At 37.2% G+C, this 15,232-nt stretch overlaps 1 protein-coding gene across 6 annotated transcripts in view; it reads left to right on the top strand.

Moving 5' to 3' along the window:
* GABBR2 (gamma-aminobutyric acid type B receptor subunit 2) overlaps nt 1-15,232 on the top strand; it is a 477,830-nt gene that overhangs the window by 185,251 nt on the left and 277,347 nt on the right. For all 6 annotated transcript variants that reach the window (XM_080580419.1, XM_080580424.1, XM_080580420.1 and 3 more), the window contains one exon: nt 2,225-2,395. In XM_080580419.1, coding sequence (XP_080436545.1) covers nt 2,225-2,395 — 171 coding nt within the window. The remainder of the gene's footprint in view (nt 1-2,224; nt 2,396-15,232) is intronic.

The following is a 15,232-nucleotide window of genomic DNA, read 5'->3' on the forward strand; positions in this document are numbered from 1 at the left end:
TGTTTCAGGTTATTTGTCCATCTCTAATAGATGTCTTATTAAAATGGCAAAGTGATGCAGAATGTGACCAACCATAGCATATGGGATGCGTGAAAGAAAGGCCTCTGAACATATCCAATGTTCCAAGACTTATTTAAGCATGAAATTTTCCTATTTTACATTTTAATAAAACCTGTCATCAAAAAGAAAATGAAAAGGTGAATTTCTTGTAATTTAAATGTCAGTAGTATTACACATAAACCTGGATTCACCTCACATAGCTTTACAAAGCTGAGAAATCTAAGTTTTGAATCTTCATCTTTTTTTAGTCAATGACAAGAGGTAATGTTTCACTTAATTGTTTCCTAAGGCAATTTGGACAATTAGGATTGTAATTTAGGCATTTTATTTGAGTCACTAGAATGTAAAAGGATGGTTCTGATTTTGCTTGCCTGTTTCACAGATCTTTCCCCTAAAGCCAGCTCACAGCTATGGAGATACTCCTCATTACTAAGGCTTTCTGTACTTTTGATCAGAAAATTTACTGTTCCATCTGTGAACCTTGCCTATGTTGCTTGTCACTACTGTGATTTCAGCCTTGTTTTCTACTTCTTTTCCTTAAAGATCAATCAAATTACATTCAATCCAAAACCACAATAACTTGAAAAGCAAGTCCTTTGCAGTCACCGGGTTGAAAGCAGCCAGGCTGCTGAGAAGCATTCCTCTTCATGCTGGATTTCTAGTCAAATTTTCTCTTTTATTTATCTCTTTTTAAGTCACAGTTTTCCCTTTTTCCACTTTCATTATGCAGTGTCTACATGATGTTCAGCACTACAAGGCTAGACACAAAAGCTGGCTGGTTCCACCTAGCAGACCTTCATTCTTTTTCACTTGAAATTAGCTCTTTGCAAACTCGTTGCCGATTACTAGATGTTATGAAGTGCTGAGTGAGCCAACCAGTACAGGTTTGAAAAATCAAGACCACAATATGACAATACCTCATAGTGTACTTTCTTCATGAAATCTAACAAAAGAGCAATTGCTACATTAAACGTATTTTACATTAGACTTGCATGGCAGTAGAAGGTCTTAAAAGTCTCCTCTAGCTGCTGACAGTTGAAGAGAAAGCATCTGGTCTTTGTGAGTAGAGTGTGAACTTTAAAGTTATGCACACTTTAACTTGTTTGGATTTCAGGGTTTGTAATTAGGAAAATAAATTATATTCAGGCTTAAGAGCTTATAGCAATGCAACAAGTTCTTTGTCAGTGTAAAATCAGAGAATAGACTCCTCCCCTTCCAGCCAAAATCCAGATTTTACAAACATGAAGAAACAGCTCTGTTATTTCAAAGCAAATCTGCCTATTCTGAATTTCAGAAGAGGGTTTCTAGCACAAATATACCAAAATCTTGACTGAAGAATGTATAAACTTAATACTGTGGTTGGATGTACTTACATAGGCTTAAATTCACCTCCACTTTTTACTCTTTATTGAGTTTGAAAGATTTAACATAACTGTATTAGGGATCATATTTTTCTGCAGTCAAACCAATTTGCGTTAAATTGGTACTTTAAAAAACCCTCAACTGTTATGCATGACTGAAAAAAAGCTTGAGAAACACAATTCTAGTAGCTTTAAAAACATTGGAGGAAATAACCATAAGTATCTTTGGAATTAGAGCATTTTCAGAAAGTGAATATTCAGGTATTCCATCACTGCCTGAAAATCATTCACAAAAAAAAAAAATATATATATATATACATAAATGCTACCTTTAACTGGGGCATTCAGTGTCCAAAACAATTGGGAATTCACTGAAGTATTTTTTGTTGTTGTTGTTGTTGTTGTTGTTTTATTTTTATTTTTTTTGTGTGTATGTGTGTTGACAGGTTTCCTCTTTTCTTTTAGTATGAACATTCTCCAACTACATTCCAATCCTGGTGTTTTCAGATACATAGAATTAGCCACTGGGCCCCTTTTGATTACTCAGGTCATAGGAGGCTTCTTCACTGAAGGAAAATGGGAGCCAGGCAAACTTCTGTGCTGCAGTCTTGGCTGTCATAATTATTCCCTTTGTTTCTGGTACCTGGGGCTGTTTTATTACCTGATGATAGAAAGGGGTGCTTCTAGAGGATTCTGTCTTATTGCACTGAGTAGAGCAAAATTTTTCTTCTGGCTGCTAGATGACTCATGGTGACTTTCATTTCTTTGTTGTCATTTTTGTTTTGTTTTGTTCTGTTTTTCAGCTTTCATTTGCAGCAACAACCCCAGAGTTGGCTGATAAGAAAAAATATCCTTATTTCTTCCGGACAGTGCCATCTGATAATGCAGTAAATCCAGCAATTTTGAAGTTACTCAAGTATTATCAGTGGAAGAGAGTAGGAACTTTGACCCAGGACGTACAAAGGTTCTCTGAGGTAAGATTTGCATAATTTCCAGTGCACAAAGAGAACTATTAATATCAGACTTCCACAAAGAGAACTATTAATATCAGACTTCCAAGGAGCTAATTCCTCCATTAATAGCAATTAAATAAAAAGAAACAGATGAACTGTTTCAGTCTTGTTTGGTTTTGTCTTACTAGGCTGTATTTGCTGTACCAAATAAACTTACTTCCCTTCTGGGGCTTTTTTGACTAGCTATGGTTAAAAACTACTCATGCTTTCCCTTGACTTTTTTTACACCAAGATCATTGCACCCAAATGCAAAAAATAATATTTGTTTTGTAGTGAAGGATTCTGTATATGCTTTGACTTGCCTAAGTGTGTGATTTTGAAGGAGGTTTGTATCTTGACATTGGTTGAGTTAAAAGAGAGACTAAATCTAATTTCATCTTGCTTTTCTTCTCACGCTCTGATTTACTGCAAGTGTCAGTGTGAAATACTGAGAGGCAAAATCTGCTAAATGTATGGTTGAAAGAGTTGTAGGAGCTTACTGTGACAGAAATGACCGCAGCCCCCAGAACTGATAAGATCAAGTATTATGCACTCTCTAAATCCTCTGAGTTTCACCCTGAGCAACATTTTGCTCATAGAAATTGAAAGAAAGTATGGGACAATTGCCTTAAGCATGGCATTAACAACAGAACAGTTAAAAGAAAACATCCTATAAGTAATTCATTAGAGCAAGACAAGGGAATGAGTTGGCCAATTAACTGACAGGCAAAGCTAATAGATGGATGCCAGTTTCATGGTTGTTTTTACCTTCCTCATCATTCATTAAAAAAGGCTGACTGTGATCTGAAGACTAATATAATTAAAACCAGTGAAGAGGGGTAAGAACAGGTTAGCGTCTGCTTGGATGAGTCAGATATTTTCAAATTCTCTGTCACAATGGAGTACTTAATAAATCTTAGAGTCTTCCCTTATGATCTTTGAGAATTCAAAGATAACAAGTAAGAGTATTGCAGGGGGAGGGAGAGATCAGTGTGCTTGTCTTTCCAAAAAGCACACAAAGACCCAGGGAATTATAAACCACTCAGCCTAAAATAAATTCCTGGAAAGATACTTGAACAGATAATCTGTTTAGAATTACCCAGAAGGGGAAAAAAAAAAAAGTGCTAAACAATGGCCAAAGTGGATTTGTCTAGAATAAATCATGTAAAGCAAGCTAATTTCCTTCTATGACAAGATAACAGGTCTCAGGAAGATGGAGTAAATGATAAATGTGACGTTTTATGGCTTATAAAAATGTTAAAGCTATTCCTAAAGAAAACTAGGGAAACTTGATCATGAGGAAGATACTGTAAGAGCAAGCAGTCTCTGACAAATATTCTTGCCACCACAAGGTTAATTGACATCAGATCAGCTGACTGTTTTTAAAATGAGTGCTGAAGAAAAGTTGTCGAAAAGTATGTATGCTTTATCCTTCACTGGCTTGGAATTATGATTTCAAAGAGTAGTTATCAGTGGCTCACTGTCAAACAAGAAGGATGGGATTCTGTCAAGTGGTTTTCTTGATAGAGAGAATGTTTATTAAATATGCAGTTGATACCTACTTGGGAAGATCTCCAAGCACTTTTGCAGGGGACAGGATTAGGTTTCAGAGTAATCTTGACAAGTAGAGAAAGGTTTAAAATAAATATTATGTAAGTGAAAAAGTACAAAATACTAGATTGCACTAATCAACTATTTTAATGAAGAATGGCTATCTAGACAGCAGATCTCCACAGAAAGATAGGGGAAGCACTACAAGAATTACCAACTGAGTAAAATCAAAAGTAAAAAGTAAACTGTAAAAAGTAGAGAAGTAGCAAACAGCTTCCATTTCAACAATCCCAATGTAATGCATTATTGAGATTTAAGACACACAGAGTAAGCTTCAACACTACTTAGTGCTAATTAGATGGAAGTTAGAACATCAGGTCTAAAGGACCATCTTCAAAGGGAAACAGATCAGAGAGGTCTCTTAAAAAGTTAAGAAGTCTAGAAACATGTGTTCCAAGAAAGATTAAAAGTGGGAAACAGTGAAATAGAGTTGGTAGGTTATTGAACCTCTGTTGTAGAGGGTTTGTTAAGATAAGACTAGGCAAACACAACGTGGGTATTCTTGGTCTTCCATTGGGATAGAGGAATGGACTTCATGTCTGTCCTGATCATTTAAAAATGTTCAAAACTGCTGCTTTCTAGGGTTTGCTAGAGTGTTAAACTTGAGTTCAAGGTCTTTCCATTCCTCTAGAAAGGTGACACCCTTCTGTGTCAGACTGCAAACTCAATTTAGTGTGATTCATTAAAGCGTTCAGGTAATGAAAGATCTGGTTAACACTTCCTTCAATTCAAGTGACTTCATAGACCATAGTGAGTCCTGAGGCTCCTGAAATAATTAGGGCTGCATCTTTTCTTTTTCAGCTCCATGCAGTTTCTCCACTCCCTCTGTATTCTTCTGTAGATAGTGAAAGCACAGGAAAAATTGCTGGAAATAACTGACCAGGAGCAGTGAGGGATAGGATCCATGGGCAGCAGAGGGGGATAGCACCCAGTGGCTGGGCACCCTGCTCCACTGCAATGGAACAGAGCAGGCCCAGAGGATGGGGCCAGGTTCAGCCAAGGACACAGACCATCAGGCAAGTCCATGGCAATGAGTCAGGTCTGAGGCACAGCTGGGAAACCTATCTGTAGGTCAGGTTAGGTTTAGTGATTCCTGAGAAGATCTATGGCAGAGGTTGAAGGCACAGGACTAAGCCTAAATGGGACCTCTGGGGTCGATGTGAGTGGAGACCCCTGGTGAAAGACCTTTAAGGGTGACTTCTGGTTGCTGATACAAGTCTATACATCCACTCTGAAACCATAATCTTTCCTCTAAAGGAACATCAGCCAAAACTATCATTCTAAGTAATGCTTAAATTATTAATTTTCCTAATGTTTTATTGAAAATGAAAAAATTGTGGAGTAGTATCTTAAACATATCTTTGTTGTAAAATCCCAGTAACTTCGGGATGTGGTTCTTCTTTTCTATTCTAAAAAGATATTGTATGCCACTAGGCAGAAAGTAGCTGAATGTCATTTCTGTTTACTCTCATATAAAATAAAATAAGCAAAAATTAATGGGGTCTTTGAGGGAGCCTGTGTAGTAACTCAGGTGGCTTTAGAGCAATTTGTTCTGCATGTAATCTCCTGCTCTCTCCCATTTTTTCCATCTCCCAGAAAGTCTGTACCTGTTTGAAAATTTTCTTTTTCTAGAATAATTTATATAGAAAAATCAGCATATGTCTGAATTTCCTCCAGTTGTTCCTCCAACCCCTATATGGGGATACAAATTGCTTTCTTGTTCATGTTACACAGGAAAGGCTTTGTATCCTTTTAGTTTAGACAACAGGAAATCTGTCTGCCTCTCAATCACAGCCATCTAATTTCAGTTTTTGTGGTTGTTGACTCTTTTCTTTAGTTGGATCACTGTCTCCTGTCTTTGCAATTTGTACTGCAATCTTATATCCTGATGAAAAAAAGTTTACTTAACTTCTCCACATTGTTAGCTGCCCTGAAAGTCATAAAACTGTTTGTTGGTTTACCTTGTCTTTTAATGAAGCAGTTGTCTAAATTGCTTAGAGTATCAATCTTACTCTAATATATCTCTGGAAGCCAAAATTACAGAGGACTGTAATTTTCACTTGTTTCCCTTGGAACACTTCCTGCAGACACTATACATTATCACCCACTTCCTCTTTCTTGGTAGAAAAACTCCTCTTTCTTGTAAACAAACATTACATCTTCCTTTATCTCTAGGTATCATAGCTCAATCAGAAGTAGGTAGAACAGAGAATTCTTGAAGCATATACATAGGCAATATCTGTATATCTGATACTGGTAGTGTGACTTGAGGCTCCATTTTTTGACACTGCTCAGAACCTAAGGATCATGATTTTTAATGTGACCTGAATTCTGTGGTTCCCAATAGCACAGCTCACTAGTAGTATCCTCTGTAAGTTCTTTACATCTAGTTGTACAACCAGACAGGTCTCTTCCATTGGATTAATGTTTCAGTTGTGTAAGTCCTTATGGTACAAGGGTGATATACTAACTTCACCAGTTCCTGTTTTTTAACTAGGGCAAGTTCATACCCATTGTGCATATGTCCTAGATTTTTTGGATTGCAGCCCTGTTCTCATCCTTTGGGAGAAGATTCTATTTCAAAAGTTAATAATTCTATGGCAAAGGTTTATAAATGAGGTTATAAAATATTTTTTCAGGGTTTTCAGCTTTAAGTGTTTGCTATGGCACAGTATCATGGGATAATTCAGGTTCAAAGAGACCTCAGGAGGTTGCCTGGTCCAAGCTCTTGCTCAAAGCAAAGCTAGCTTTAATGTTTATCACCACTGAAGAATTATGGCTGTTGCAAACACAGTTCTCAGAAAAGTCCTGACTATGTCCAGTTTCCAGTTCCGAGGTGAGCTTTTGGCTGACTGGAGATTCTGCAGGAACTGGTGCCTCTAATTCTGCTGCTCTTTGGAACTACCTGTTTGGGATTGTATTTTGAATTAGACAAACCAAGCGATATTCCTGTGGTTTGTGCTTGCTCTGTTTCATGGTTTGGTGTGAAGAGTCATGAGAATGAAGTCATATTTAGCCATCAATAACCCACAACTGTTGGGAGCCACCAGTATTGAGAAAATATAAAGGCTTCAGAATATGACTGTGAAACAGAAAAGTGTGTAATGATGTATTGATTTTCAGGTAAAGCTGTATTTGCTAATAAGTAATTCTAGTGTGCCTTAGTATTTTACTGTTCCTTCCTACACATTGACCATTTTGTTTATTCATGTTTAGGTTCATAGAATGTTTCAAACTGAAAGTTGTCACTTGGACTGATACACTAAAAGGGACTCTGGAATTGAGAAGGACACTTATTCTAAGCTGTCTGTTTCTTTTTGCTCCTCTGTCACGTTAAAATTAAGTGAAATTGCATTTTAGCTTTTCTTTTGGTAGCATGTTCATGATATTTCTAGATTCTTTTAAATATATATTTCCCTCCCACCGAGTATCATGTCTGGGATTGTTTTTAAAACAAGTTAAATTTTGATCGTCTCAAGCGACTCTGTTTTTCTGTACTTCTTAATAGTCATCTCTTTGTGTGATTTCTCTGCTTCTTCCTGGAAGTATTGAGAACTCCTAATGTAATTCTATCAGTGTAGGTGGCATTTCAAAAAGACAGAAGAAATGAGAAGTGTGCTGTAAGCTAATGAAACAGATTAACAATATGAAAAATAAAAGATTGCCTCATGATTCTATCACTATCTTCATTGAGTTTAATGACCTACAAATACTAAAACCAGACTTCCATTTTAAGTGGACAATGCTACTTTCTTTGGCTGACATGATTAACATTCTTAGGATTTCCTGTTGTTCTGTATTTCGTATGGTGACATATACTTCAAAAATTAGTGGTTTATCAGAGTCCATTTTACCTAAATTGAAATCTTTTAACACCTATAAATACAAATTCTCATTCCAGAATATGTAATAATGTGGGAAAGAAAACTGTCTAAAAAAAAAAACTGCTAGTAAAAAATCTTTCTCAAAGTAGTATATGTCTATTTCTGTAGAGAAAACAGGACAGAGGTCTTGTTAATCTAGAAGTATATTTACTGCAGTATTGCTCTCTCACAGTGGAGTCTGCAAACTAAGATCTGAATTAGTAAAAGTTGATTGGATAAGTAGATACAAGGAGTTACATACAGTGACAGTTACTGAGGGGCTGAAATGGATTAGGCAGGGAAAAGAAATGAGATATCCGGGCACCTTTCAAACTTGAGCCAGAAAAGAAACCTAAACATCAGTTTGTGGTGTCTGTAGTTAAAAACTGTGCAGAGTTCAAGGTTTGATTGCATTGTCTGACTTGTTGGGTTTGGCTTCTTTGGAAAGACAGAAGAGCAGAGACATTCATCCAGTCTCTATCTCAGGTACCAAGAGGTGTTAGGATAGCAAGAAAAATATTACCTTTTCTACAAGAATGAGCTTGGAAGCATTAAATTTACCAGATACCAGCGATGTTGAATCTGGAATCTCCAAAATGTACCCATTGATTTAATTCTTGGAAGAACACTGTACTTTCACCTTTGAGGGTAGAAAAGTAGAAAAGACAGACAGAATTCAAGAGATGTGAGACAGAAGGCAGTCAAAGAAAAATATCGGAAATGAAATGGAGGGAAAAGAGTGAGAGCAGGCCAACTGAGACATTACAAATGTTACTGTTTAACTGTAGAACTTTTTCAAACTATCTCTTCCTAATATTACTTTTTTCTTTTTTTTTAACCTGCCATGTCTTCCTTATATATTCTACCCATCTCTTTGTTTTCTGCTTCATTTCATTCTTTCATTCTTTCCACAAAGTCTTTCAGATTCCTTTTACTGGTTCATATTTTCACTCCTAAGGAAAACTAAAAGATCTCAGCCTGTTGTGTTTCCTTTCCTGGTGCCATCAAGGAATTTCTCCCATCTCCATGTGTTCAGCTGTCTTCAGGGAAGGATTAATTTACTCAACGCAGATTGCTACAGTTGGGACAAAATAAACAAATAACTTCTGCCCAGTGTTCAGTACTATTTATAAAGCCAACTGGAAATAAAATAAGTGTTGACCTTTATTATAGAGTTTCTTTATTGTAAAGTATTTTAGGCAAAAGTTGTTATTTTCCTCATTGTTATTGGACAGTTATTGACATAGTCTACTCTTCCTGTGTTTGAAGGGTGCTTGACATGCTTTAAGTATTCTTCAAACATTTGTTGAAATATATATTTTATCAATTTTTTTTTTGACTTTTCTATCACTGGTTTAAAAGGAAAACAAAAGCAAATTTTCACCAAACTGGGATGTATGCCTTGAAAACTGTGAATTATTGCTGTAAAAATGCTAGTGAAACAAGGTCTGTATTTAATCTGCCTTTATTCACTTTGTATGTTTGCTTTTTTTTCCTTTGCAAAATACTTCAGGTTCTTGATCCCAAAAGCCAAAATCTTCTTTTCCCCCAAATAGTGCCAGTGAGTATGATAAATAAAAATATGGAGATTCTGTCCTCTATGGTTTCTAAATTGTTCTGCTAGGCAGAGGTACAGGCACAAATGTTCCTGAGACATTCTTTTACATCATTCTGTTCCAGATTCTTGCCTGATTGCTAGGGCAAAATCTCAGGAACAACTTACTTCAAGTTCTCTTCAGCTTGTAAAGAAGAATGAATTTCCCTGTTCTGTCTTGTAATTACGCTTTCCTATAATTCAATTTGATACATTAAGATCTTCACAGGCAGCCTATAAAAGTGGCTTCTAATATCATAGGACACCATCCATATAAATGTGAAAGTGCATCTTTGCTTATTTGTTTCTAATTGGTAGGAGTTGTTGCAGGAATTTAAAATGATGAAGAAATATAGAGAGACCAAGACATTCATTTCAGTAAGAAAGTTCAGAATCTGAAAGGAAGACATTTAGGCATATAAAATACAAGTTGTCACTTGCTGGAATTTTCTGATATTTTTGGCCTTTTGTGCAAATGTCATCCATGCTAAGAAACTTCTTTTTTTTTTTTTGGCACTAGCATTTTATCCAATGATTTTCACCTTTTCTTCTGTTTCCCATTACTTATTTTTGTTAACTTCCAAAAACAAGCAAAAAACCAAGAGGATAGAACATACCTGACAAAGAATTGCAGCTATGCAATGATAAAAGAAAAAAAAATCATCAAAAAAATGGTAAAGGAAAAAAATCATTATAGTTGTGTTATATCTTGAATTGAAGATTCACAGTCAACTATCAGCATAAGAGGCCACAGGATTCCCACGAACATGTCCTTATCAAACATCGGGTGTCTTGAATAAAAACAAATCAAACTTACGATATTTTTTTTAGAGAACTGCTCACCACTCCTTCATGTTTAAACTTTATCTTGTGCATATGTGACAGGCTGGTATTTGCAATATCACATGAAGCAATGGAATGATCAGTACCTTCACCTGAGCTTGAACACCTCTAATAGCTCATGGTTGAGAAATTCCATATAGATGTTTCCCAATGCATATAAAAATATATAAAAATATATAAAAATCATCACTCTATCTGAAACCAAGACTAATCTAGACTTAAACAAAATAAATCCATTTAGATTTGGTTGAAAACATGTTCCAAGACAATGCTTATTATGACATATTGAAATTGAGTATTGCTTATACTGCTGCATTGTCCTAGTTCTTTTTTAGGTTTTGCTGTGTTTTGGTGTTTTCATTGGTGGTGATGGTTTTTGTTTGTTTATTTATTTGTTTTTGGTTTTGTTTTGTTTTATTATTTTTTTTCAAAATGAGAATACAAAGATGAAATATAATTTTAAACAGGAATTTACCTAGCAATCATCATCTCCCCGCCCCCTCCCTGAATCCATTGTCTTTGAAGGGTAATCTCCAAGCACTTGAGTCAAGAATGTAAAATCTGTTAAACTGTTTGAAGTTAAGCATGTGTCAGCCTGGGGTCATTCCTTAAGTCAAAGTTACATTGTGACTTCTAGAAATTTTGAACACTACTAAAGTACTAGATTTGTTGTGTTTCTTCAGGATTCTGGTAAATATTCAAAAACCATGAGATTATGGGAAAGTTACATAATTATAACATATCAGTGAGAAATCTGAGAGGGGACCTTATCCTAGGTTTGTCCCCATTTATAGAAAACAGTCTGTGCATGCTCAACTAAAAAGTACGGGCATTTGTAGGTGAGAAGTATCCTGCATTGTTAAATTGAATATCTTATCTCAATGAGAACAGGTCTTTGAGAGACGTGACTTAGTAAATTTAATGGCATTCTTCATTCCCACTTTTTTTCTTAAGGATTTTTATTTGACACAGTCATATTCTGAGCTTTTTTGTTCCCAGTGACTGGCACTAAGCTAATGGTTTGCATGAAAATTAATTTCTAATCTCTTTCATAGCTTGGAAAAGGGTTCCAAATTGTGGCTGATAAAATCAACCTGTTTGTAGCAGGCCTCATATACTTGTTCTTCCTGATCAGGTAGGCTATAGCAGACACCTACTAAATATCACCCATATTGGTCTGCTCTTCAGTCCTCACCCATAAGCTCTCAGCTGGCTCAACATCCATTCCTAAGCAGAGCTCCATGTGCTCCAGCTGTTTTCACATAAAGGAGAACTGCACCTCCTCATCTTCCTGGTGCACCCTTCCTAAAAACCCTGTATCTCCCCATTTGAGCACTGCAGTCAGATGAGCTATTCCACCACATCTCTGTAATCTCACATCACAGACAGCAAACAAATCTCCAATTTAGGCTTATTTCCCACACTGTGTGAATGCATTAGCATATAGGGACTATAGAGAGGCTCTGCAGCATGCTGGTTTCCCAGAAAGGGTTTTGGGGATTGACCCATAATGGTGCCTTGTAGGCACTTTCTTGCTTATGTGCAAATGCTTAAAGTGACACTGCATAAGCTCTGTTTTGCTAATTCTGTGATACCTTTCTGTCACGTCATTCCAGGCCCTTTGCTCATCGGCCCTGTTCACTTGTCCCTCCTACAGCTGTTGGTAAGCATTTCCATCCATTCCTTCCTCTGTCCTCTTGAGAGAGAGAAGCCACTTCCAGCAGCCTAGGATGCAGAGGCCTGTACCCACCACCCAAAGCTCCATCTGGGTTGAAGCCTCTGCTTTGCAGGGTCGACTTCATTTAAAATCTGCTGGGGCACTGCTCTGCACTGTCTTACCTGAGACTATTTATGCTGGTTTGAACACATAAACTATACCTTCTTCTTTGCACCCCCTCTGCATAAACTGCTGTGTTTGTTGGTTGCACCCTCGGAACTCTGCTCTAGCCCTGTCTTATATAGGGATCTCCCTGGCTAAAAGAGTGCTTGACAGGCCCTAATTAGGGGGAAGCTATAACAAAGGCTTCAGTCATCTTGGACTAAGGCAGCTGATCAGACTCATCAGAAGTTACAAGAGCTTCCTCATACATGCATCCTCGTGGCTCTCCTTACTTCATCTTTACCTGGCAGTAACTGGCACCCTCAAGTTTCTCAGAGGGTTCTCAGGAGTTCCCTGGTGATGCTGGGCCTTGGCCTCTCAAGCTCCCAAAGCAGATCCCAGAGACTGATGTATTTGAATAGGATGCAGGAATAGGAAAGCTTTGAAGGAAAGAATAAACAGGGAGGCAGATGATAAATCACAATACAGTTTTATCGGCAGAAGATCATGTTGGAGATGGTAAGATAATTGTTGTTGGTGGTTTGTTTTTGTTTTTATATAACTATTAGAGTGGATTTAAATGCTTAACTTAAATCTAAATTGGTTGGTACAGTGCCCTGTAGGAGTGGAGTGGAATGGAGATGTTAGAATGAGTGCAGGAAATTCTAAGGCAGGCAGGAGCTCAGCTAGAGGGAAAACTGCTGCAAATAGTATTATAAGAACACTTCTCAGCATAAAGAAATTCATAATGGCATATTTAAAGTAGGGGGGGAGGAAGCAGGAGCATAGCCTTTCAACCAATTGTTTTCAGTGTATCAACTCATAACTTGGGGGAGAACAAAGTATGAACTTGTGAAATTTGTAGATGACACAGGGAATGGAGAAATAGCAATAACAGGAAGAAACATCATCAAAAAGGAAAATCTGTATGATCTTGTTAATCGGAGTCAGAAAAAGAAGTGTAGAACAGAACACATGGTGCCTAGATTTTCCAGGACTTTCACAGATCCCAGCTATTGCAGGAACCTAGATATGGGTCATGCTTTCAAATTTTCTTCCCTCTACAGATCCTTCCTTTGAAACATTATAACTGTAGCTTTTAATGTTTTATTACAGACTGAAGTTTTGCTTTTGTAAAGTGCTGTATGGCCTACATTATTTGAAGAGACCTCTCAGTTTTAAGTTCTTGTGGTTTTCATATACACACATTCTTAACAAGAATCTCCTTTCCCTCCTTTCCTAGATCTAATCAAATTGATTTTTAACCTTGAACCGCTTCTGCAAGTGGGATTTTCAATTTCTGTAAGCAGAGTAATGTTCCATGACTTGTAGAGAAATTATTTCATATGAGCATGTATTTATTTTTGTTGGAAAATATCATCATAATCATGCTATCATTATTCACTTCAAGATGTTATAAGTTCATTAAATACCATTTTTGCCAGATTTCTGGCTTGTTTGTGTTTTAGCTTAGTTTCTTAGTCCAGATCAGACAAGCTACTTGGAGATTGTATTAGTATTTCCTGGCTGAAATGGATGCATCAGTACTTCTAGCACACATGTTCCTAAACTTCTGCCACAGTCAATACAGTTAAAGAGGACTTGAGACAACTCTTTCTGTAAATGTCAAAAGCTAAATTGTATACTTGTTGAAACTAATAGAGGGAAGCTGTAAATAGGAGTTAAATTCATTAGAAATGTTATTGCAGTGTCTCTCGGCTTAGTTTCCAGAGCTCTTTGTAATTGCTTTGACACTAGAGGATCCTTTAGGTAGGCTCATAAAGCTAGATCTGTAAATGCGTTTAGGCTCCTTGCCCCTAGATCCAAGAGCTGTGGAGTTTGATTGTTCTTCCTTATGTGACTGATGGAGTAGTGGATACATCTTTTTTGGATGTATTCCCAAAGTCAGATTCAGAAATGACAGAAATGCAGGCCAAGAACTAGCAAAGGTATCCAAGAGACAACACTATGTTTCCTGTGTATTTTAGATACTGGTCCTTTCGACAGAGTCTAAAACATTCCTCTAAGGCTATAGAGATGTGCTTCTGAATATGCAAGATTCACATCCCTGAATCGTTTTCTGGACCACAGAGTGCTGCAGTCCATAGATAACGGAGGCCAGTTCTTTCTCCCAGAACACTGCTTCTGCAGATGATGATATCTTCACCTTAGCTGCTCTTTCAAGAACTCACCAAGGAAGTGGAAATTCTGTTTTCTGTTCCCTTCTCCTTGAATCCTTCAAAAGGAAATCATACTCACATCAGCCCACCACCAGGACTGAGCCCTAATCAGTAGAACAGCAGACATCTGCATTTTTTCTGGCAATAACTCCAAGTACTTTCACAACGGTAATAAATGGGAGTGCAGCCCATTCCAGAAGGGTATGGTGTAGGTGGTGGAAAACAAGGAATCTGTCCAGACACTCTTAAACAGATGTGTAACAAGAAATGCTTGTATTTGCTCTGCACTACTCTGAGGGAGGAAGGTGGGTGGTGAATTCCTGTACTTCATTCTGCAAATTACACATGTACTAGAGGGAGGAGGATTACAGAACAGAATTAGGTAGCATTATAGAGAACATTTCACTTACAAAACTTTTTCAGGTTCAGCCCATATATGGACATTGAGCTGGCAGTTGTTTGCATGATATGAAATGAGCAGATGTTGGTCCTTCTCTAGTCATTCTTCAGATATGCACAGTTAGTAACATGGCATGTGCAGGAGCGTCTTTACTGTGACTTTGTTTATAGCATACAGACATAGTGGAGGCTTTTCTCACGCAGTTTGCATTCCCATTCTTAAATAGGTGTTGCCAAGACAAACTGAAGCAGCACCATGAGAGACAAGATGATGTACGGCATTAGTAGGTTCTAATGGGCAGGGCAAAGCTCCCTTAACAATTGTGTGTGATCAAGTACAACTTGCCAGAAAGAACAAACTGGTATCAAGGACTGGGGGAAGCTGTTGTACTATCTCAGATGCATATCTCTAAGATGCAGTCCCCATTCCTAATAAATACATAAATAAAGAGTATGTAGAAAAATACATTGCTCAAAGTATGTGTGTGGGAAGGGTGAGGCTATGGCTTT

Source organism: Anser brachyrhynchus, assembly GCF_964034855.1.
Source record: "Anser brachyrhynchus genome assembly, chromosome: 2".
Classification (NCBI taxonomy): Eukaryota; Metazoa; Chordata; class Aves; order Anseriformes; family Anatidae; genus Anser; species Anser brachyrhynchus.